This window comes from Triticum aestivum, chromosome 5B (assembly GCF_018294505.1).
Source record: "Triticum aestivum cultivar Chinese Spring chromosome 5B, IWGSC CS RefSeq v2.1, whole genome shotgun sequence".
NCBI classification, from domain to species: Eukaryota; Viridiplantae; Streptophyta; class Magnoliopsida; order Poales; family Poaceae; genus Triticum; species Triticum aestivum.
The window spans coordinates 294,523,918-294,549,593 of NC_057807.1; the positions used below are offsets into that span (position 1 = coordinate 294,523,918).

General features: G+C 48.9%; 1 protein-coding gene across 1 annotated transcript; it reads left to right on the forward strand.

Annotated features, from left to right (window-relative positions):
- Positions 1-15,687: 15,687 nt before the first annotated feature.
- Positions 15,688-18,822, forward strand: LOC123111476 (probable LRR receptor-like serine/threonine-protein kinase At4g37250). Its single transcript, XM_044532276.1, has 2 exons — positions 15,688-17,856; positions 17,951-18,822. Exons 1-2 carry the CDS (start codon positions 16,113-16,115, stop codon positions 18,643-18,645), a joined length of 2,439 nt encoding a protein of 812 aa, XP_044388211.1. The 5' UTR covers positions 15,688-16,112; the 3' UTR covers positions 18,646-18,822.
- Positions 18,823-25,676: the final 6,854 nt, after the last annotated feature.

The following is a 25,676-nucleotide window of genomic DNA, read 5'->3' on the forward strand; positions in this document are numbered from 1 at the left end:
TTATCGTCATAGAAGTGTCATATGTATGACAGAAAAAAATTTCGCTCAGCCCAAAATGTCACAGATGTGTCTTTTTTTTGTAGTGCATGGACAAGATGACTAAGACCCCATTTTCCGGAACAACGGAACGGGCAAGTGACTTGTTGGAAATCATACATGCTGATGTGTGCAGTCCAATGAGTGTTGATGCGCATGATGGATATCATTACTTTCTCACCTTCACCGATGATTTGAGTAGGTATGGGTATATTTACTTAATGAAGCATAAGTCTGAAACATTTGGAAAGTTCAAGCAATTTCAGAGTGAAGTTAAGAATCATCGTAACAAGAAGATTAAATTCCTAAAATCTGATTGAGGGGGAGAGTATCTGAGTTATGAGTTTGGCAATCACTTAATACAATGTGGAATTGTTTCACAACTAATGCCACCTGGAACACCACAATGTAATGGTGTGTCTGAACGTTGTAATCGTACCTTATTGGATATGGTGCGTTCTATGGTGTCCCTTGCCAATCTGCCACTCTCGTTTTCGGGTTATGCATTAGAGATAGTTGCATCCACTTTAAATAGGGCAGCATCTAAGTCCATAGAGACGACATCGTATGAACTATGGTTTGGCAAGAAACATAAGCTGTCATTTCTTAAGGTTTGGGGCAGCGATGCTTATGTCAAAAGGCTTAGGCCAGAAAAGCTTGAACCCAAAGTGGACAAATGCATCTTCATGGGATACCCAAAGTGACGATTGGGTATACCTTCTATCTCATATCCGAGGGCAAAGTGTTTGTTGCTAAGAATGGGTCCTTTCTCGAGAAAGAATTGAGTGGGAGGAAGATAGAACTTAGTGAGGTTTTTGAACCTTCACTTCAACCCAGTGTAGTGCTGCACAGAAAGATGTTTATGTGGCACCTATGTTAGTTAAAGAGGAAGGTAATGATAGTGATCACGAAGTTTCGGATCAACTTACTATCAAACCTCGTAGGTCAACAAGGCCCACAAGGGGTTGGGCGGTCGCCCTCACCTCTGCCCACTCGGCCACAAGGGAGAGGGGCTCCCCCCCTAGGTAGTCGCCCCCCTTGACTTGGGAGCCAAGGCACCTAGGGGCGCCTCCCTACGGGAGGCCGTCGGCCCTAGATGGGCAGCCCCTAGGGCACCCCTCTTCCCCTACTCTCGTATATATAGAGAGGTAGATAGGAGGGAAGCCGCACCAATCATCATCGCGGCACTACCCTTCCTCTCCCAAGTAGATCCTATTCTTCTCCGCTAGGCTTGGCGAAGCCCTGCTGAGATTTCTCCACCAGCGCCGTCACCACGCCATCGTGCTGTCGGAGAACTCGAGCTACTACTTCACCATCACTTGCTGGATCGAGGAGGTGAAGGTGTCATCAAGCCGTATGTGTGTTGAACATGGAGGTGCCATCCATTCAGCACTTGATCGAGAGTTCATGGACGGATCATGATTGGATCGTGAAGACGTTTGACTACATCAACAGTGTATCTTAATGCTTCCGCTTAGCGATCTACAACGGTACGTAGATCCAATCTCTCCTCTCGTAGATGTGCATCTTCTAGATTGATCTTAGTGAGCGTAGGAAATTTTTTGTTTCCCATGCAACATTCCCCAACAGAACTCACATACTTATTGCTAAAAATTATTAGCCCTCGAAACAAAGTACTAATATGCATGATCCTAGGGGGGTAAATTGGTAGGAAAAGACCATCGCTCGTCCTCGACCACCTCTCATAAGGAAGACAATCAAAATTAAATCATGCTCCAACTTCATCGCATAACAAGAGACCATATGTGCATGCTTTGGGAATCACAAACCTTAACACAAGTATTTCTATTAACCCACAATTACCAACTTGCATGACTCTAATATCACCATCTTTATATCTCAAAACAATTGCAAGGAATCAAACTTCTCATATATTCAATGATCTACATGAAAGTTTTTACTATACCCCTCTTGAATACCCATCATATTAGGACCAAATTCATAACCTAAGCAAATTGCCATACTATTTTCAAGACTCTCAAAATAATATAAGTGAAGCATGATGGTTCATCAATTTCTTCAAAATAAAAGCACCGCCGTGCTCTAAAAAGGATATAAGTGAAGTGCTAGAGCAACTACCTAGCTCAAAAGAATACTTCCATCGAGAGAGAAAGGGAGACTCCACGCTTGGCCCCCGTGTCGCTCCTGTAGGGGCGACTTGGGCGGCGCTAACCCTAGCCCGCCATCGGCCACCCCTCCCCCTTCTCCTCTCCCTTGCCACCACCGGAGGGGGTCACTGGAATGCCACGCGTCCGCCGAGAAGGGTGGTGGCGACGATTTGCCTGACCTGTCGCGCGTAGGGGCTTTGGAGCCGAGGCGGCGGCCTCGGGTGGTGGAGCGACGTCGACCTCAGCCAGGGGCCATTGCTGGTGCTGGCCGTCCCCCATGGCCGCGCGGGTGGCAAGGTGGCGGCGGGTAGTGGCTGTGGGGCGCGGTGGCCCCGGGAGCGCCCGCCCCGGATCTGACGCCTCCGCCTCCCACCCTCTCGGCCCCTGTAAGATCTGGTCTCCGGCTGCCCAGGTCGCCGGCGTCGTGTCTGTGGTAGGGGTTGGGGGAGACGTGGAGCCTGGAGAAATCCAAGGTCGGCTCGACCAGCCACGACGACGGTGACGCCTGGGGGGGCACCGTCAAGGCTATCCTTCCCCCTTTTTGCCTCCCTCCACTGCTCGTGTACCGGGGTGAAAACCCAAATCCATATGGATTGGATGGCAGTGACACTCGCGGAGTTGTCACCTTTATGGTGGTGCCACCTTCGATGAGCATGGGTGGAGGTGAATCCGGTCTGGTTGGTAGGCGTTTGGCAGCGGCATGGTTGGAGTTGGCGGTGTCTTGGTGGTCCCCTGTTCGTCTATCTGTAGCCATAGCGCCTTCTTCAAGTTCCATCATGTGGCTTCCCTCCATTACTGCTCTGTCATCAGTAGTCCCGCCGTGCATTTGCTTATCCTCGCGTGCAGGTTCCCACCCGGTGCCATGTTTGCCTTTGTTGATCTCGACGAAGCGTGTTGTTGATGCTCTGGTATGGTTTTCCGGGTGGCTATGGCGTCGTTTGTACACCTTTGCTCTTGGGAGAGCGCTTGCATCGTCCGATGAATCGGCGCCTCGTGCCAGGTGATAATCCCCAAGTGCATGGAATCATCATAGAAATTCCCAAAGGTGGAAGTGATAAGTATGGAGTGTCGAACCCACAAGGAGCTAAAGGTAAGATCAATATTCTCTCAAGTCCTATCTGCCACTGATACGACTCTACATACACCGAATGTTTGCTTCCAACAAAAACGAGAAATAAAACTACGTTGTGGGTATGAAGAGGATAACTTTGCATGATATCGGAGAACTAAAATATAAAGTAGGTGTTGTTATCATAAAGTTAGAATATATTACTAAATATTATAAATAACGTGTGGAATAATGATGGGTCGGTGTGCAGAATTATCCTAGGCAATTGTTAACAAAACTGGTAATCACTATTGCAATTTCATATGAGGGAGAGGCATAAGCTAACATACTTTCTCTTCTTGGATCATATGCACTTATGATTGGAACTCTAGCAAGAATCCGCAACTACTAAAGATCATTAAGGTAAAACCCAACCATAGCATTAAAGCATCAAGCCCCCTTTATCCCATACGCAACAACCCCCTTACTCGGGTTTATGCTTCTGTCACTCAAGCAACCCACTATAAGCGAATCATGAATGTATTGCAACACCCTACATCGGGAATCTGTCACGCTTGCGCGACACGGAGGGCACAATAGGACAGCACCAAAATAAAACATACAACTCATACCAATCTAGATCGTCAATCAACCCAAAGACAAAGGATATCTACTCAAAACATCATAGGATGGCAACACATCATTGGATCATAATATGTGGCATAAAGCACCATGTTCAAGTAGGGATTACAGCGGGGTGCGGGAGAGTGGGCCGCGTAAAAGAGATGAGGATGGTGATGGTGATGGTGATGGTGATGGTGATGTTCATGAAGACGATCACTGCGGCGATGATTACCCTCCCGATGGCACTCCGGCGCCACTGAGAGAGAGGAGGAGAGGTTCCCCCCTTGTGCTTCCTCCTCCATGGTCTCCCCCTGATTGGGGAGATGTTCCCCCTCTGGTCCTTGGCCTTCATGGCGATGATAGCCCCTCCGAGATCCTTCCCCATGGCCTCCGTGATGATGGCCCTCCGGCAGGGTGCCAGAGAGGGCCTAGATTGATTTCTTGTGGCTACAGAGGCTTCCAGCGGCGGAACTCCCGATCTAGGCTATTTTCTGGAGGTTTGGGCATTTATAGGAGAGGTTGGCGTCGAGAACAAGTCAGGGGGGGCCCATGGGAAGTCCACGAGGCACAGGGGCGCGCCCCCCACCCTCGTGGGGGCCCACGGGACTCCCCTCCCGTAACTCTTAGAGGGGAAAGATATCCCTCTCAGATGATTTAGATTCAGGCACCAAAGTTGTCCCCAAGCACTGCTCCCGAGCCAAGCCCCTTGCCGAATCGTAAGTACCTTGGGATGCCTTACATACATCCAATCTTTTTATAAATTGTAAGAATAATATCAAATTACGTGTTTCAGTCCGGCCCGTGATATCCCTCAAGAATCATCGTCATCGGGGGATCTTCCGCCAGAGATGATGGAGAGCGAGACGCCTCCACAATCTTCCCCACCTCCTGGGGCGGACGACACCGAGGTGTCGTCCCAAAGGATCTCTCCGGGCTCCGGAGAAGTGAGGGAGGGGACCAAGACGGTGCCAGAGGATAACGCCTTGGCAGCTGAGAACATGAGGGGTGCAACCCTCATGGAGATCGGTGACGGGGGTCCGGGATCATCCGACCCCCAGCCGGATACTGTTCCGGAGACACAAATGGTTCCTGAGTCAAATCAGCAGCCACCTCCGAGGGAGGGGAGACGGCTATTCTAGAGGCGACCTCTACTAATGCGGAGGCGTCGAACATGCTGATGGACGCTCTGCAAAGTGTGTCTGTCTTGGAGGAGCACCGTACCTTGATGGGTATGGTGGTTGAGAAGATTCAGTCCGCCAGAAGCGGGCTGAATGAAGCCTTTACAATCCTACTAACAGGCTTCGAGGTATGTGATGTAATGTCTTTGGCCGTTTTCCATATGAAAAATCTACCTATATATAGATAGTAGCCCCCGAGACTCTGTTTGGACCATGAAGGAGGGCGAACCGAAGATCTATAGATATCCGCAGGAAATAACATACTTATCTTTTTGAAAAAAAAGGCTTCACTGTTAGCGGTGACTGCTCAGGCCGCCGAAGTTTCCAAACTGAAGCGGAAACTGTAGCTGGTCGACGAGGACAATATCCGTATTAACAAACAGCTCGACGAGGCACATGGTATGTTTCAAGTGCTCCATATATGATTGTATTAGTTTGCAAATGCTAAGCTGAAGCTTATACACTGCTATATGCATAATTACAGATGGCACTGCTGAGGTCGAGACCCTCATGGGTGACCTTGCCCGGGCAAAGGAGCGGGCAAGGGTGAGTAATGCGGCCGCTGAGAAAACGGCTGCAGATTTAAAGGCCCAACAGGCCACCCGGCGCCAGTTCGAGGAGCGGGTATCCAAGATTGAGCAAGAGCTCAAGGACGCCACTCGTAAGTGCGAGCTCCTCGAAGAGGAGAATAAAGCTAAGGAAGCCGAACTAGCCAAGGCCCTTCAGGAAGCCCAAGAGGCGAGGTCCGAATCCCGGGCGGCTCGCGAGGAGATCCGACAGGCCAGATAGATAGCGGCTGGTAAGCCCTTTCTTTTAGAGTCTAAGTTTGGCGATCAGAGGTATGCCTTGCTTAATCAACTATGGAGTTCTCCATACGCCTTCGCGGATCTTCCGAAGAGCGCCGCCGACGCTGCGCAATTCTACCGAGCCCGGGAGGGGCATGCGACGGAGAAGTTGTTCTGGTCGTAGTTCATGATGCAGGAGCGCTCGGCGCAGCTAAATGACCAAATGGCATAGTGGGCCGAGCTGCATAAGATGTCCGGAGCGGCCATGAAGGAGGTCATAGTCCGGCTGTGGCTAGCCGAACCCATTCCGAACAGCTATTTTGGCCTAGTGCGGCGACTCATTGATGGTGTGCCCCGAATTGATGCAATCAAGCGGTGAATGTGCATAGAAGGTGCACGGATAACCTTCGCCCGTGTCAAGATGCACTGGGCGAAGATGAAGGTCACCGTTATCGCAGTTGAGGGTTCTCCTGGAGGCAAGGACCATCGCACGTCGGGGCGCTATTTAGACGACGTCCTAGAGGGTGCTCGCTTGATAGAGGGTCAATGCTCAAAGGACATTATATTCGAATGAATGTATCTGAACGACCCGGACGTGTTTATTATATATATTAAGACTTTGTGATATATTTGTGCCATTGTCTGAAAGTTCTCTCCTCCTGTGCGGTCGTTTTTGTATTCCCGAGAGTTTCCTAGTCGCCGGCTTTGGCCCCCACGTAGATACTACGGGGGTGTTCGGAATGGCACATGAGCACACTTGATCCAACATCTTGGTCTGTAAAGGAGGTGTCAGTGCGGTGAACCAGGCAATCGGACTATATGGCTTTAACACTCTCACTTAGCCATAGGAATTTGATGATGGGGCTATAAGATAGCCCTTAGTATGTACGTGGCTATCCGGATGCGGGTGCAATACGTATGTGACTGGAAAATGGTCCTTCGTGTAATACGGGAAAAATCGTTAAAGATTTAGTAAGTCGCCGAGTGGCTGACCAGCTCTCGCCGCATCATGACAGTCAGTTTTCGGCTTTCTCTACTGAGGTGCTTGACCGGGCGAACCGGAAACACAATCGCAGTAGTTCTCCCTTTACTACCTTAGCCGAATAGACGGAATGTAAGGTAGCAAACACAGGAGCCGGGCAACCCAACTGTTGACCAAAGACATGATTCGGAGCCGATGCATATAATGCCAAGTTCGTGACGCTGAAGTGTGCTATAAAGCTATTCGGGCTTTTGTTTGGCGACACACATGTGGCCACATAGAGCCCCTGGAAATGGGTGCCGAGGTGTGTGAGTGAGACAACTGGGGAGACAGAATACAGTTTTATGAATAAGGTCGAGACCAAAAAAATTGTCTTCACTAGAATCTGATTGATACGTCAAAACGTGATCTTACAGATGGCACCATAAGCACCAAAGCCATTTTACATGCCAGGGGTCTAAGAATAAGGAGGAAAGCTTGATGCAGGTCCTTGACTAAAGTTTGGTCTGAGGAATCCTTTGGACATCCTGCCACACGTCTGCGCCGCTTTCGCCTTGTAGAGAGAGGTTCCTTAAGAGGAATGGTCTTCGGCTATCCGCACAAGACTGGGCTCAGAAAAGAGTCCTTGTAAGTCTGTAGGATATGTAGGTTTGAATGCATCTGTGGTAGAAGAAAAAATAATTGAAGAAAACAGGTGGAGGGTCATATAGGGTCAAACTGTACTATAGACATCTCTGTATTGTGCATCCGTTGATGCCCAAGGTATTTTGAGTGCATAATTATGCATGTGCAGTACAGACCCTACGGGTGTGTGCGGCGATCGACGAAGGTGAAATTGCTAGTCGAGCTCTGGAATAACTGAGTTGTCATCATACAGAACTGACCGGACTCGTTTGACCATGTCCGGCGGTTTGATGGCCGATGAAGTGTTCGGCTTGATAGGGCCGCTCTGTACTTTGGTCTCGAGGGCCGCGGTGTGCTCCTCATTACAGAGGGAGCGTTTCGTGTTTCCATTGACTGTTATGACGCCACATGGGCCGGGCATCTTGAGCTTTAAATGCGCGTAGTGTGGGACCGCGTTGAATCGAGCGAAAGCGGTCCGTCCGAGCTGTGCGTGATAGCCACTTCGGAAGGGGGCGATATCAAAGATCTAGTCTTCACTGCGGAAGTTGTCTGGCGAGCCGAAGATGACCTCCAATGTTATTGAACCCGAGAAACGGGCTTCTACACCAAGTATTACTCCTTTAAAGGTAGTTTTAGTGGGCTTGATTCTTGATGGATCAATAGCCATTTTGCAGACAATGTCCTAGTAAAGCAGGTTAAGACTACTGCCACCGTCCATGAGGACTCGCGTGAGGTGAAATCCTTTGATGATTGGGTCGAGAACCAAAGCTGCCGAACCTCCATGACGGATACTGGTCGGGTGGTCCTTTCGATTGAAGGTGATCGGACAAGCCGACCATGGGTTGAATTTTGGGGCGACCGGCTCTACGACGTACACGTCCCTTAGTGCATGCTTGCGCTCCCGCTTGGGGATGTGGATGGCGTAGATCATATTCACTGTTTTGACCTCGGGGGAAATTTCTTTTGTCCCCCTGTGTTCGGTGGGCGAGGCTCTTCATCGCCGTCCTCGCCGGACAGCCTTTTCCCCTTGTGTTCGGCGTTGAGCTTGCCGGCCTGTTTAAAAACCCAACAGTTTCTGCTGGTGTGATTGGCAGGTTTATCGGGGGTACCATGAATCTGGCAAGGTGGATCAAGTATTATGTCCAAACTGGATGGACCATCCTTGTTTCCTTGGAATGGCTTCTTCCGTTGATCGGATTTGGAGCCACTGAATCTGGCGTTGACCGTCGTGTCTTCATTATTGTTTCGACGCTTGTGCTTGTCGCGTCGTGGCTTTCCAATTCCATCCCTGGCTTCAGAGGTGCCTGGGTTGCTAGTGCTATTGCTTCTACGAGCTAGCCAACTATCTTCTCCCACGCAAAAGCGGTTCATAAGTGCGGTAAGGGCTGTCATGGACTTCGGCTTCTCTTAGCCGAGGTGTCGGGCGAGCCACTCATCTCGGACGCTGTGTTTGAAGACCGCGAGGGCTTCGGCGTCCGGACAATCCACAACCTGGTTCTTTTTTATTAAGAACCTGGTCCAGAGCTTCCGGGCTGATTCGACGGGTTGCTGGATTATGTGACTAAGGTCATCGGCGTTTGGGGGCCGAACATAGGTACCTTGGAAGTTGTCTTTGAAGGCGTCCTCCAACTCTTCCCAGCTACCAATAGAGTTTTCTGGAAGGCTATTCAGCCAGTGGCATGCTGGCCCCTTAAGTTTTAGGGGGAGGTACTTGATGGCATGTAAGTCATTATAGCGGGCCATGTGGTGTGGAGAACAAAATCTTCAATCCATACTGCGGGATCTGTTGTGCCATCGTATGATTCAATGTTCAAGGGTTTAAACCCTTATGGGAACTGGTGCTCCATTACTTCATCGGTGAAGCATAGGGGGTGTGCGGCGCCTCTGTATCGGGCGACGTCACGACACAGTTCGGATGAAGTCTGTATGCGGTTTTCGGCCCGGCTGAGGTTCTGCTTGTCGCGCCAGGCCTGATGGTCGTCTTCTCGTGTTGGTGCACGCCCCCTTGATCCATAGATTGATCTGGTATGGCCGGCTCTATTGTCTAGGTCCTCTCGCAGGTAGTATGTGTATCCTGCAGCCGCTGTCTGTCTGCCTCTAGGGCGAGGTGGTGCGGTCTGGTGTTCGGCTTGAGTTGTCGCTCTGTCCCGACCACGAGGTGGTCGATCAAGTCCGTCAGCAGCGTTACGCGATGTCGGTATAGGTTCCAGGACCTCATCGTCGAATTGGCATAGCATCCTGCGCTTTGGGTAACTCTTAGTTGGGCGCTCGAGGCCATATTCCTTGGCTGCCAGGACATTAGTCCATCTGTCATTGAGTAAATCCTAATCAGCTTGAAGTTGCTGTCGCTTCTTTTTCAGGCTTCTTGCAGTGGCTATTAGCCAGCGCTTAAAGCTCTCTTGTTCGAGGGCTTCCTCCGGCACGATGAAATCTTCATTGTCAAGGCTCTCGTCCTCCTCAAAGATCGGTAGGTAGTTACTATCCTCTGAGCCCTCGTTTCTGGCGGGATCGTCGGGGTTGACTTGCCCATCCTCCCAATCATCTTGTTCATATGTTGGCTCGATAGGGGCTGTTTGGTCTTTGGCGTTCTCCGGAGTATTGTTGTCTCCAGTGCCGGTATTGTTGTCTTTTTTGTGACGCGATTTGATCGGCGTTGTTGACGTCGACGCTTCGGAGGTGCTTCGACAGGCTTGTCCTATAGATTCTCCCCATCGTCGCCGTCATTCTCTTTGGGGGTGTCCACCATGTACACGTCATATGAGGAAGTGGCCGTCCAGCGTCCGGTGAACGGCAGGTTCTGGCTCTTCTCGTCTCCGGTATCGTTGCCCATACCGTCGATGTCTTCGGAACCGTAGTCGAGCGTGCCAGTTAAATCTTCGACAGTGGCTATGAAATGGGTGGTGGGTGGGGCATAAAATTCCCCGTTCTCAACCCCTAGTGTGGGTTGAGCCTAGTTCGGAAGTGATTCTTCTGCAATGGTGAGAGATCACATTAAGTCCAGGGCCTCGTTTAAGAGCGAGGTTTGGACGGGGAAGCGAAAGTTCGTGGAGTTGGACGGGACAGAAGTTCCTTGGTTGAGCTCGCATAACACAGACCTCGAGAGTTCGGAGCTGGTGTTGAAGGGTGAGTCCGGCTTCATGTTGATAAAGGGAGCCTGGCGTGACTCCGGGCCTGCCGGTGAAACGATCCCCTCTATCTCTCCGGTGTTAAGCTCTAGGGCCGCGGAGAGTCCAGCAGGCTCTAAACTCCCATTTTCGGACCTGGTGATGTGTTCTGGATATAAGGCCAGAGCTGTGGTCGGGGACGCGGACCCTTGGAAGATCAAGTCTCCTCGGATATCAGCGACATAGTTTAGATTTCCAAAGCTAATCTGATGACCAGGGGCGTAGCTGCCGATCTGCTCCAGATGGCCAGTCGAGTTGGCACGCAGTGTGAAGCCACCGAATACAAAAATTTGGCCGGGCAGAAAAGTCTCCTTCAAGGTGGTATTTGTTGTAGATGATCGATGGAGCCATCAAGCCTTCTAGCAACGACACAGTGGAACTCTCAATGAAAGCACCAATGTCGGTGTAAAAACCGGCAGATCTTGGGTAGGGGGTCCCGAACTGTGCGTCTAAGGATCGAAGGTAACAGGAGGTAGGGGACACGATGTTTACCCAGGTTCGGGCCCTCTTGATAGAGGTAATACCCTACTTCATGCTTGATTGACTTTGATGAGTATAGGGGTTACAAGAGTTGATCCGCCTCGATATCGTAATGGCTAAACCCTAGATGTCTAGCCTGTATGATTATGATTGCCCCTACGGACTAAACCCTCTGGTTTATATAGACACCGGAGGGACCTAGGGTTGTACAGAGTCGGTTTACAGAGTAAGGAAGATGCATGATCCGAGCGCCAAGCTTGCCATCCACGCAAAGGAGAGTCCCATCCAGACACGGGGGAAGGTCTTTAATCTCGTATCTTCACCGCCCATTAGTCCAGCCCATATCAAATAGCCCGGACGCCCGAGACCCCCTAGTCCAGGACTCCCTCAGTCCTCCTTACTCCTTTGGATAGAGCGCCAAAACTGCGATCCTCCCGGCCTAGCACAGGCCATGAGAGGCTCACCCCTAAGGTATTTTGCCCGAATAAGTTGTAGCCATAAGCCGCCCTTCCCTCGCAGGATCCGCCATACCCAGTGCAACATGAGCGCGATGTTCATGCAGCGCGAGGCAATAATACCCAGGCCACCATGGTCCTTAGGCATGCAAATATTCGCCCACTTGACCATGTGGTATTTTTGGCGGCCATCAATAGCCTGCCATAAGAACCTGGCGAGGTCCTTATCGAAGGCACTATGGACGCCCTCCGGTAAGATGTACAACCCCGTCATGTACACGGGGAGGCTCGCCAGGTTGGAGCTAATAAGGATCGTTTTGCTCCCTTTAGACGTAAACCTCCCACGCCACAGCTCCGCATGAGATGCCACACGTCCCACCGTGGGTCGAATGCACACATCAAGATCTCCGAGTCTCCATAGGCATGCCCAAGTATGTAGTGGGGAATGAAGCTAATTTGCAATTTAGGTTGTCCGCGATCCATTTTGTTCCTCCTCGGGGAATCCTAGGACGATGACCTCGCTCTTGTCGAAGTTGATCTTTAGTCCCGACATAGCCTCAAAGTAGAGGAGTAGGAACTTAAGATTCACAATGTCCAGGTCTGAACCCTCCACCATGATCATTGTATCATCAGCATATGGGAGGTGAGTGACGCCTCCTCCTGGGATCAGGTGGCCAACTACCCCTGATAGGTGTCCCACCCTCCTAGCTTTATCCAGGATTCATGCTGGCGCATCAACAACGAGGTTGAATAGAAGAGGGGAGATAGGGTCTCCTTGCTTCATGCCTGCCGAAGATGTAAAGAATGGCCCCACCTCCACATTGATATTAATCATCGTCTTTCCAAACCGTACCAACTGCATAATCCAGTTGCACCATCTATCCTCAAAGCCCCGGTGCTATAAGACTAGCCGTAGGAAGTTCCAGTCCAGCCTCTCATAGGCTTTCTAGAAATCCAGCTTGAGAAAGACACAATTATGATCGTGCGTCCTCACCTCATGGACTATCTCATGAAGAGCCAGGATCCCTGGATGAATCTGTCTGGCCTTCAAGAATGTCGTCTGGAGGGGGTGGTCTAGTCGCGCAACCATCGGGGCTAGACGGGTCGTGCATACTTTGGAGAAAAAGCGCCCGAGCACATTGACAACCGTGATAGGCCGGAATTGCCTAATATCTGTCGCCCCAACTATTTTGGGATCAGGGTAATGACTCCAAGTTTATGCGTGACATATCAAATGTTCCAATGTAATTCATGGAACATTGGCATGATAACAGGCTTTAGGACATTCCAGAATTTCTGGAAAAAAGTGATATTCTTAGTTTTGGTTCTTTCATCTCCATCATCAACTCATGTTTCACTCTTGTAAGAGGAATTCCAAGTTTTTAGAACAAGTTGTAATCCTATTCATACTCATTTGGAGATCAAACTATTTGGATCATTCATTTCATCTCATTGTGGATCTTCATGGTATTATCGATATGATCTTTGTTGGTCTATTCTCTCTATTTCCCTTATGATGCGAGAGTGGTAACATTCATTTGTGCTTGATCTATATGTCGTCATTTTTGTTTGTAGTCTTCTGATCTGTCTAGTAAGTTGTTATACAATGGTGAACTCTATGCGTGTTGTCCAATTTAAGGGCCCAAGCAAGACGATCTCAAGAATTACACAGATAACACATATTGTATAGGGATTCTGCGACCTCTGACGTGATAGGTGGATACATCTATGATGCTTGAAGACAATATGAGATAACAGTGATCCATTAAACTCAATGATTGGTTCTGGTCTGAGGACCTTAATTGTGGAGATGACCATACTGTGGCAATAGAGAAGCAGGACCATGCATAGAATGGAATGTAATCCCCCGAGGAGGAGTTCCATGACCTTAGGATGATCCGCTTACAGAACAAACATATCAAACACTATGAATATGATACAAGGTAACTGGTATTACCGTCGCACTGGCACACTTGATGTATACAATGAGTTGAATTCTCTTCGCGCCTAATCTGTCCATTGCAAGAAACACAACTTTTTTCCAAGTTTATGTATGTTATTTATTTTCAAGTGTTTGTACTGTTGTTACTACAAACCTTTCATCTTTGTCACTCTAGTTTATCCATCCACCAGGATAGTAACAATACTTGCAGAATCATGGGCAGTTACTTCACATAAGAATTGTGACACCTTGTGTGTGACAGAAGCGCTAATATAAGTACGCTCCTATGCTCTTTGTTGGGATGATAACTAATTGGGATACTTCCACGAAAGTGCTACATAACCCTGCGTGTTTTGCAGGCCATCACATTGCATAGTAAATGCCTACACATAATCTAAGTCGTTTGGCCATGCTTTTCGAATCTCATCACTCGAGAGGGCCCAAAGAATATCTCTTCAAAATGGAAGGGTAAACCCATCTTGGCCAATCATGCATGTCTCGCGGCATATTGCACGACTCACCTGAAAGTTACCTTAATAACTACCCGATTGTGTAGTAGCGTTTGATAGACCCTAAGTGAGTCGAACCTCGTCCCAAGAACATGCGAGGACCTCAAGTCTAGGACATCACATACACATTGCACTTGAGATTAATAAATGAGACTATGTTGTCGTGTCTCAAAGTGGTATACCAGACCCGGTGCCCATCCCCCAACCCATACTATTGGGTTAGCATCTCCTTGTCCATGACTTGTCAAACGTATTCATCAACCGAGTCGTCAAGGATATGTGCTTGCATAACCTTATCAACTAGGGACCATTAGAACAGTCATCATACAATACATAGTCTCACAAAACAAGTCACATACTTTTTGCTACATATCAGTGATGATGCTCAAGGACAATACAAATAACCCATGAATACATAGGGAAATAACAACATGACATGATTGTCTTTAGGGCATATTTCCAACACCTAGGTGACCTCCTCCCGAGGACGAGTGACCCCTGCCGATGACGACAAGAAAAGCGAATGGTACTAGCTGAGGGGTAGGACCTCTTCCCATCTAAGATCACCACCACTGCTACCACCAAAGCTCGAGTCAGCCCTGCTTGGTCCATCCGGGTACCTCCACATTGAAGCAACCAGCTCGAGACGACACACACCGCACACACAACACATTGTAGCCAATACACTGCCGCTAAACTCCTAATCTAGCACGAGGCACCCTTACAGAGTCAAATCGATCCAGCTGCAGGGTGACTCTCGCTTCCATCCCCCCCCCCCCACCATGGAGGAAAAGGTTCAGTGGCGGGATCTGGGGTGTGCACGTGCCGCATAAAATGCCACTAATCCTATGTGTCACCATACAACATCACCCCATGCCATGGAACCTCCACGCCGAGCTCATGCCTTGTTGTCTTTTTGCAGCACCGTCATGTGGTTGTGACTCTACCGTGCTATCGAGCCACCCAACGAACTCCCCCCCCCCTCAATACCTTCGATGGTGAGGGGCTCGTCATCGCTGTGAGGATGACCGGAAATAGTGGCGCCAGCCGAAGAGTCAGGGTGGGGTCCCCGGCGGCTGCTAGGGTCCCGTGGGTCACCCGCCTTGGGAAAGACACTTGATTTTGATTCCCAATCTCATTGCAACATCCCCACCTCTTGTTGGCGATTTGGCTACTCTTCACGCCACTCGATAATTGATGCCTCCTATGTCTACTCGATCAATGGCGCACTCGTTCCTGCTCCAACACCACATGTTATATCTGCTCGACAACAGAAATTGCCTTGAAGGTGCTTGGGAGACCCGTTCGATGCCTACCACGCTCACTAGTTTCTTTTCTAAGTTACCACGCTCACTAGTTAGTCTGCCTCCATCCAACTCATGATTTTCTTCCTCTCCTCCAACTCCTTCTCACGCGGCGGTAGTGGACCGTTCGCTCGCTAGATAGAGTCGGAAACATTTGCTTCAGCCTTTCCGATTAGAAATTTAGATGGCTGAAAAAACCTTCACATTAATACAAGTTGCAAGATCCAGGGCCAACATAGAAAGATGAATGGGTAACATAGTGGTATCATCACAGCTCGATTGTCTAGGAGGAAAATCATCACAGCTGGATCTTGCAAATATGCTAGTACTTTTCACACAGGAATTAACTACTTTTGTGCATGTATGTATACCACCATACCACCCCTTTGCATGATTCGGCACTCCTATTTTGATCTTTGTGAAAAGGGACCCTGGCCCTGGGCCAAAGCAGACTCTGCGGCCACCTTTTCACCAATTCCTCTTCATCCCCTTCCTTCCTTCTGTGCATATGCATGAGCTGAGGACTTGGGACGCCGGGTCCAAAAGTTCACACGCAAACACAGAAAACAGAGCATGCATCAACCAAACCCCACTACACTCTCACTCACACAGAGCACGCCCTTTGGCTCCCAACTCCAATGTTTCGATACTTTAGGATACCAAGAGGGGATCTAATTCATTCTTGACTATGCTCTGACTCCACTCACTCCCGTATCTTCTCCCTCCTTCTTCAACCTTTAACGCAGTTTCGGTGAACCACCATCTCAACCAATCCAAGGGAGTGAGGAGCAGAACCACCGTCGCCACCCAAAACCCTGCTTCTTATGCCCTCTCCACCCCCCATGCTACGACATGCCATTGCCATCGCACCGCCACCACCGCCTTGCTGCATCCATGGCCGCCGCAGCTCGCCGCCCTCTGCTTCTCCCCGTCACATGGCTGCTACTGCTGCTGCTGCTGCTGGGCGTCCACGCGTCGTCGCAGCTCGCCGTCGCGCTTGACCAGGACGGCGTGCTGCTCCTCTCCTTCAAGTCCTCCCTCCTCGCCGACCCTCTCGGCTCCCTCTCCGGCTGGGGCTACGCCGACGCCACGCCCTGCGGCTGGAACGGCATCCTCTGCATGGCCTTCCCCGCCACGTCGTCGTCGGACCAGATGAGGGTCGTCAGCGTCATCCTGCCCAATGAGCAGCTCGTCGGCCCCATCTCGCCGGAGCTGGGCCGGATCGAGCACCTCCGCCACCTCGATCTCTCCGGCAACGCGCTCAACGGCACCCTCCCCGTCGACCTGTTCCGCGCGCCGGAGCTCCGCATCCTCTCGCTCGCTAGCAACGGCATCACGGGGCCGCTGCCGGAGCAGGTCGGCCAGCTGCGCAGCCTCCGCGCCCTCAACCTCGCCGGCAACGCGCTCTCTGGCGCCATACCGGGGAACCTCACCCTGCTCAAGAACCTCACCGCCGTCTCCCTCGCCAGCAACTACTTCTCCGGCGCGCTCCCCGGAGGTGGGTTTCCGGCGCTGCAGGTGCTCGACGTCAGCTCCAACATGCTCAACGGCACGCTCCCGGCAGACTTCGGAGGCGCCGCGCTGCGGTATGTCAACCTCTCCTCCAATCGGCTCGCCGAGGCCATACCGCCGGGAATGGCGTCGCACCTGCCGGCCAACGTCACCATCGACCTGTCCTACAACAAGCTCACCGGCGCGATCCCGGTGGTGGCGCCGTTCGTGGCTCAGAGGGCGACGGCGTTCGCGGGCAACGACGAGCTGTGCGGGAGGCCGCTCGACAGCCTCTGCTCCGATGCTTCCACCTCCGCCGTGGATCCCCCGAAGGGGACGGCAAAGTCGCCCCCGGCCCTTGCGGCGATACCCAACAACCCGAACGAGACGATGCCCGGCAGTGGAGCGCCGTCATCAGGAGGAGGACAAGGCAGCAGGCTGAAGCTGGCCACCATTATAGCCATTGCCGCCGGCGACGTGGCCGGCATCGCCATCCTGTTCGCGGTGTTCTTCTACGTGTACCAGGTGAGGAAAAGAAAGCAGCGGCAGGAGGTGGCGAAGCAGAGGATGGGAGCGGCGGTGTTCAAGAAGCCGGAACCGTCGGACGAGTCGCCGGACGTCGCCGGCCGGAGCCTGTCGTGCTGTCCCGGGAAGAAGGCAGGCGACGACAGCGACGACACGGAAGAGGATGTGACGGACACGTCGGCCTCCTTCGTTGCCAAGGAGGAGAACCACAAGGCAGGCGAGGGAGCGGCGGCGGCCAAGAAGGCGAAAGAGAGGTCGGTGCTGGTGACGGTGGACGGCGAGGTGGAGCTGGAGCTGGAGACGCTGCTCAAGGCGTCGGCCTACATCCTGGGCGCGGCGGGCGACAGCATCGTGTACAAGGCGGTGCTGGCCGACGGCGCGGCGCTGGCGGTGCGCAGGATCGGCAGCGACGACGCCGGCGTGAGGCGGTTCAGCGAGTTCGACGCCCAGATGCGCGCCATCGCCAAGCTCCGTCACGGCAACATCCTGCGCCTCCGCGGCTTCTACTGGGGCCCCGACGAGATGCTCCTCATCCACGACCTGGCCGCCAATGGCAGCCTCGCAAACGCCTCCGTGAAAAGTAAGCACGCAACCAAACCCGACGTAGACGCGCCATTTCATTTAGTGTTGTTCCGTTGTGCATTGCTTACGCAGCTCGATCGATCGCTGAGCAGGGAAGCCGGGGACGCCGCCGATGAACCTCGGGTGGAGCGCGCGGCTGCGCATCGCGCGCGGCGTGGCGAGAGGCCTGGCCTACCTCCACGACAAGAAGTGCGTGCACGGCAACGTGAGGCCCAGCAACATCCTCCTGGACGCGGACATGGAGCCGCTGCTGGCCGACCTGGGCATCCACCGGCTGGTCCGCGGCGCCGGGGACAGCAGGCTGAAGCCGGCGGGGCGGTTCGGGAGCAAGCGGTCCGCCAAGAGCCTGCCGGACCTGTCGCCGCCACCACCCGGAGCAGGAGGGGCGAGCCCGCTGGCCGGCGCCGGGCCTTCCTCCTCCGCCGAGGCAGCCGCGCACTACCAGGCGCCGGAGGCGGCCAAGAACCCGACGAAGCCGAGCGCCAAGTGGGACGTGTACTCGTTCGGCATGGTGCTGCTCGAACTGGTGGCCGGGCGCGCGCTGACGAGCGTGGAGCTCTGCCAGTGGGCGGCGGGGGAGGGCGAGGGACAGCAGGCGTTCCTGCTGGCCGACGCGGCGCTGCGGGGGGAGATGGAGGGCAGGGAGGAGACGCTGGCGAGCTGCCTGAGGCTGGGGTTCGCGTGCTGCGCCGCGGCGCCCGGCAAGAGGCCCGCCATGAAGGACGTGCTCCAGGCGATCGACAGGATCCCGTCTCCTTCCTCCAACTCCTCCTTCTCCGCGCAGTGACAGTGACGACGTCGATTGTTCCGATCGTTCCTTCCTTCCTCTCCTCCATTGGCAATGGCATGTTCTGCTTGTTGATTTCTTCTCTGGTGCTCGTGGTTCCCTTGTGTTGTACACCATGATTTTTGTCCCGTCCAGTTTCTGAAAGGAATTGGTGCGTGCTCGCTCGTGCATCCCGGATGTTGATGGTCCGTTTTACTCACACATCTCTCCCGAACATGTTATCGCCGCTGTTCTAATCTCACACCAACCTGCAAAGCATTGGTTTGTCGTCGTCGTCACCAGTTCATCATCAAAGCCGTTTGCATTGCATGCGTCTTGGTCAATTACGGCAACACAAGATCCATCTACAGGGCAGGCAGGGGTCGGGTCCCTTGGATACATACATTCTGGTTCTGCATGGGGTATATTCTGCATGGCCAAAACTCTCTGCCCAAATGGCATTCAATACGTCTTGCCATTTGCTTCTTTATCCCATGTTGCTATACCTGTAGTACTCCATGGAGCTGTTGAGTAGTAGAATCATTTTCAGGATAGATTTGTTTTGGCGGGTGTGTACTCCATGGAGCCTTCTTATCACCTCTACCATGTTGCCACACTCGTAGCAACCTACATTCATTTCGTTTTCAGGGAAGATTTGCTTTGTTTTGGCGGTGTACCATTCGGGATACTACCATCGAGCATGTACTGTAGAACACCCGTGATCCTTGGGGCGACGACACAAACATGGATCCCAGATATATTCTATTTGTGCGTCAGAAAACTCCAAAGAGTGTTGGGACTTGGGGGATGGACATGCGAGATGGGCACCAACCACTCTCGCTCTCAGACACACAACAAAACAATACACATACACCCACTCCTTGCTGCAGCTTGCCCTGCTGCAACATTATCTTACTGCAATATACTGCTGGCTATGCGTTTTGTTCTGGAGCTGTTGGGTAAAACCTGTCCCTCTAGATCTCTGTTTAGGTTACCATGAACGGTCCGCACTGTCAAGCAGTCAAAAAGCATTGTATACGCGAATCAACCTGTGATTCAATGGTTAGGTGGGCAGTGGTATTCTCAACTCACTAGGGTTTAAATCATGGTGCTCGCATTTATTTTGGATTTATTTCAGGATTTTTCGTGATATGCATTCAGCGGGAGGAAACGTTCACATCGACTACAAGGCGCCTATGGTGACTTCATAAAATTTCAAGATGATATGCCGGTTCAGTCTCTCGGAGATGCTCATAAGGATAGGGTGTGCGTGTGTGCGTTTATAGGGATGAGTGCTTGTGTCTGTATTGATGTTAAAAAAAACATTGCATACCGACGCGGAGAGAGCTTAGCGATGACTCCCTCCATTCCGAAAACACTCTAAGTTCAGGGTTTGTCTAAGTCCAAGTATATAAAAAACATTCCAACTTCTACTACACCAAATTACGTAGATTAGATTCATCATAACATATATTTTCATGATATGTTTTTCTTAAATGATATGTATATTTGATGTTGAAGATATTAACAAAAAAAATAAAGTTGGTCAAACTTTTAAAAAAATTGATTTGCGACAAACCTAAAACTTAAGTATTTTGGAACGGAGGTAGTAGCACACAAAGTATTGCCATATCCAATCATGCAATTTTATTCCGAAGTAGTACTCCCTCCGTTTTTATTTACTCCGCGTATTAGTTTTAGTAAAAGTCAAGCTTTATAAACTTTGACCAAGTTTATATAAAAAAATATTAACATAAGCAATAACAAATCAATATAATTAAATCTATTATTGAATGTACTTCCACATCATATAGATTTGTTATGATAAATGTTTATATTATTTTTTATAAACTTGATCAAACTTTATGAAATTTGACTTCAGTCAACACTAATATGCAGAGTAAATAAAAATGGAGGGAGTACTAATTAAACCTAATGAGAGCACAGAGAAAAGAATGCTTGGTTTCCCAGGCATAGCTAGTGACGAAGGAGAGTCAGTGGGGAAGCAATCATGGTTGACGTTTTTGCTAAATGGAGAAAGTTTCCGACGGCTCTTTTTGTCAGGGTTTTACTACTTTGATTGGGCTGCTGGCCTCAAAGGCTTTTATTGGGTGTGGTGTGGTCAAGGGGTTGTTGATTAGACCAACTGACCCATTGAAACCCTAGCGCTACCTTGGTGCGCACGAATCTAATCATTCCCCCGGCAAAAAGGCAACAGCTGCTACTGCTGGGTTTGATCATATGAAAGACTACAATAGAAGTTGGGCAAAGGATAGAAGAATAGAAAAATGAAGTTGGAGCCGTTGGATCCTTAATGGAGACTTCAGATTTGAAATGTTAGGCTGGTGATTTCTGTGTACTTTTGCGGAAAGCTCCCTGAGTAATTGCTATATACAATAAAGACCCTCCCACCAGCTCCCATGTGCCTGATCTGAAGCGCCCATTGGACATCCGATGCTCCAGATTTGTTTTTCTATTCTTCTATCCTATGGTCAGCTTCTATTGTAGTCTTTTCCAGTACTACTATGTACATTGTACTATTTCCAGAGCCAAACTTTGTAAAATTTGACACACACAAAAACCCTAATCCTTATGATACTCTGGACAAGGGCTTCCGTATGATTATGATTGTGCATGCGTAGTGGCATTTCAACAGTCTGTGTTCTGCTTGACAGGGTTTCAGAGCAAATCTCCCCATGTTGAGGTGAGCATTTAACTCGCAGTGTATAGATGACTAGAACCAAACTGATTCAGGTGTCACATACTCAGCTCCACTGTCATGACCGACGAAAAACATTTCAATGCACGCACTCATGGCTTTTGTGTGTTTGTTTTCAAATTCTAGATGAAATCTGCTTCTTATAAAATTGTGGCAAACAGGTTGTCCAACTCAGATACGGTGTCAACTGCTGGTCAGTCACCACCAGTGATTCCAGCTACCATGCAACAAAGGCAGTTGTTATCTACTGTATTTGTTTCTGAACACCGGTGCAGTAACAGTTTACAAAAGAGGATGTTTGATCTGTTGGATTGGAGGAATAAAAGAAATAGCACCATGGCATAATTTACGGTTTGAAAAATCAAACCAATAATCAGGAAGAGATACAATTATACAGCCCTGAACAGAAAATCCCACCAGCCAACACGTAACTCTGGCGAAGATCATACTTTGTATTACGAACCAGAAAGAAACACCTTTTTGGCTCAAATGGAAACGCAAACTAGCCTAAAAATCATAGTCTCACACTGATCTGGTGCATCAATCACAAGATGCCAGTTCAAATAGAAGAAAAAGAATATCACGGGTGAAACCGAAGCAGTAGTGTACTGCTCCCTCCATAAACTAATATAAGAGTGTTTAGATCACTACTTTAGTGATCTAAACGCTCTTATATTAGTTTACAGACGATAGTAGTGATCTAAACGCTCTTATATTAGTTTACAGAGGAAGTACAAAGTAACGTCCCGCTCACCAGTCATCACAACCTGGGAGTGTCAGCTAACATGGGTTGATTGCACACATTTTATACTAAGAGATAATGTTGCCTGCTAATTCCATGACAATGTTAATCTGTGTACTGATTGCACATCAGGTTTATCCTTGTTCGATAAAGAGTGATGTGTTTCTTTTACCTGTAACTGGCACTTGCAGTTTTCCTGAACAACATCAAAATAAAATAAAAATCTCCGTCCACAGACTGGCTGACTATTGATTCTTGGCATAGCTAGGGCCTAGGGGTGAGTGACTAAACCAACTATTGCCACCAATTCAAAATTATTACCCGAAATAACATCGGGACGATACAATACAAATTGCATCGACAGAAACAATCATTAAACAGGTGTCCTAGATACCGTTGGTAGTGCAACAAGACAGAACAACACTTCTCACTCATTCGGGTGCCACTCGTATACCCTTGACAGTGATAATAGTACCATGTTGAGAATGATTGTAGCAATGTGTTATGGCGCTGCTAGAAGGAGGGCGCGAGAGGGCTGGCCGGGGGCCTTTTTGCCCACGGCCGGGTAAGAGGGAAGGGATTTCCTTCTTAATTCTTGCTTGATTAGATTGATACATCTCCTCTCTTTATATAGAGAGGTTTACTTGACTCCCAAGCAAGACTTACTTGACCCCTAAGTAAGCGACCCTAAGACTAATGGGCCCATTAGGACCATTACGTACTCTAACACTACACCCCACCTGGACATGCAGCTTGTCCTCGAGCTGCAGCCTAACCAACTTATAACCATGACTCGACGCAACACAAACCTAACACCTAAAAACAAGCCTTTTACATCTCGGCTTGTTTTATTATTCTCAACCTAAAATTGACTGAGACGCTTTATTTTGGACCCTTTAACAAAAAGTGGACGCCATCCGCACGTCGGACGTGCACGTGTACAGCCACCTGGATCCCATGGACACCACCTGGACCAAAGGAGTGCATGTGTATTGCCACCTGGAAGTGGTCGCAAGAGCGACCAACAGAGGCGCCCTCGCGGTGGTCGGCGTCGGAAAGCAGTGGTGCTATGCGGTGCGCTCCTGTCGATGACACCCTGCCTTCTCCCCACCGGACTTACTTGACCCCTAAACAAGCGACCCTTATCTCTAATTAACCCTAAGACTAATGGGCCCATTAGGCCCATTACGTACTCTAACACAATGCAAAGGGGGTTGCAATATAGAAGGAAGAACATATCTGAAATGCAAACAATTTCTACCCAACATGTGGTAATTCTGGAATCATAGTCACTCAAGGAAAAATTCTCGGATATGAGTGCACCCATACCAACAAAGAGAAGCACAAAAACCATCTTAGTTTAATCATTTCTATGTTACAGGCATCCATATATGAATTGGAACAAAAAAACCATAGCTCTTAAATGTGTTTGACGATTGCTACAAAAAGAAAATTACTCTTTGCCAAACTATCACTTACCTCTCAACTGCTTGAGGAGATCTGCAATTTGATATGCAGTGTGATATTAAAATACTTCAATAACAAAATCATATATATCATTCCTAAGATTTTGAATGTGTTTGAAGGTTGCTACAAAAGGAAAAATATTATCTTATTCCATGTCTCCATGAAAAGTGGATATATCGAATTTTATATTTAAATATATTATGAAATTCATGCTACGATGGGTATTCACAAATAACATGAAATCATCTGTCCAATGCATAACGCAGTCAAGGTTTACCCAGCAACATGTTAACATGATATAATCTGGACACCTGGATCACAATTACTCCCTCCGATCCATATTACTTGTCCCTCAAACGGATGTATCTCTAGATACATCCGTTTGAGGGACAAGTAATATGGATCGGAGGGAGTACCAAATTCTGTGTGGAATGAACTTCGAAGGCCGCTCCAGATCGGCCAAACCAGATTGGGGTTCAAAATCGCCCATGTGATCCATAGGAGTTCACACCCCGATTTGTCACACAAGCAAACTAAAAATCTTTACAAGCAGTGGCCAGCGGCTAAGACCTAAAAACTGAATTAGAGGCAGCAGCTGACCTGATTTAGTGTATCATAATAGCAAAGACACGCCCTGGTAACCTCATTTACTTCATATTCTCAAGTGTGTATTCTGTAGTGAATGTGCTGCAAATGGTTGAAAGGTTGACAAGGACATTATGTTATGCCATCCACATATTTATCAAAATTTGACAGTCAAACTAAATCTCTCGTTAAAGGATGAGAAACAGAACAAGTCACTTTTTTCTGAACTTTAGATAAAATGTTAAATTAAGGCATATAAAACTCCTGACTAAGTAATTTTCTTGCAATTAATCAAATTTTGCTTAAGTTGCTTTCTTCTCACTAGACCATTCAAAGTGCTTGAGATCATTAACCATAATACAACTATGTAGTAGCAACATTAGCTGTCTAGCTACCATCAATCTAATTGAACATATCTCCAATTCCAAGATTTTCTTCGCGAGAAAAATATGATGTCAGGGCTTCCAACAGAAAGGGAAACAAAGAAAAAAGAAACAAGAAAGCTAATTGTAAGTGTCATGCGGTAGCATAATAAAATAACCAAGCAAGGGAAACAACCTCGTTCGGTCAAGTACTACCTGCAGAGCATCTACCCAGCCAATTTTTCACTTCCAGAATGACAAGATGGTAAATAAATTCAAAGGCAGTACAATACAACAGAAAAAGTTAGTATGTGTATTCAATAAGTACAGTAAGATCAATCAAACATGCATTACTCGAACCAAAAAATATGCTATGAGCCCTGTTTTTATTGTTTCTGTTGATCCAGTGCGTACTGCTTGCATTATGATGCACCATATTCCAGATGCTGATGAGAAGAATAAAATCAAACAGTGCAAATGTATCACAGCTTTCCCCTGAGTAAATGCATGTTATTGTACAGTGCTGACAAGAGGGTATAACATGTTGCTGACATAAAACTTTTTGCCGCATTATTGAAGTTACAACTCAACTGATGGGTTACAAATCCATTGCAAGAGGTAAGAAATCAGTGAATCACACCCTATTTTGTTGTTTTACCTAACAAAATTGATACAGGACAAAACATCAGCATCCCTCCTGGGGGTAGCTCTGTAGTCCTACAACACTACAGATATTTCTATTGACTGTATAGCAAAGTTTTTGTAGGCTCACGGAGATATACATCCATATCATATCCTACAAGATGCATTCTCCATGCAAGTGCCTGTGCATCCTTCCTTCTATAACGGATACAAAGCCGCCTAAGTAAACGGTTGCCTACAGCTTGGGACACAATGAAACGTTTACTCAATGTATACATCATGATTTCAACTGCTGCATTTAGATTTCTGTCCCAGCATAGGTAATTGATAAGAAGAGCACAGCACGCGGGTGTGACATCAATTCCAAATTCTTCAAGGGTATGAAATATCCTAAGAGCATCATCAATTCTCTTTACCTGACAAAGCCCTATCAACCAAATGGTGTAAGGGTTTGAGCTAACGGAGTCGTATTCTTGATCAATCTTGATTAACTCCTTAACTGCTTCATCCAGGGATCTTACTTCAAAACAGTTAC

Coding starts and splice junctions, on each gene's coding strand:
- LOC123111476 (XM_044532276.1), top strand. CDS start 16,113: ATGCCATTGCCATCGCACCGCCACCACCGCCTTGCTGCATCCATGGCC. Junction 17,857..17,950: donor CGCAAACGCCTCCGTGAAAA/GTAAGCACGCAA, acceptor ATCGCTGAGCAG/GGAAGCCGGGGACGCCGCCG.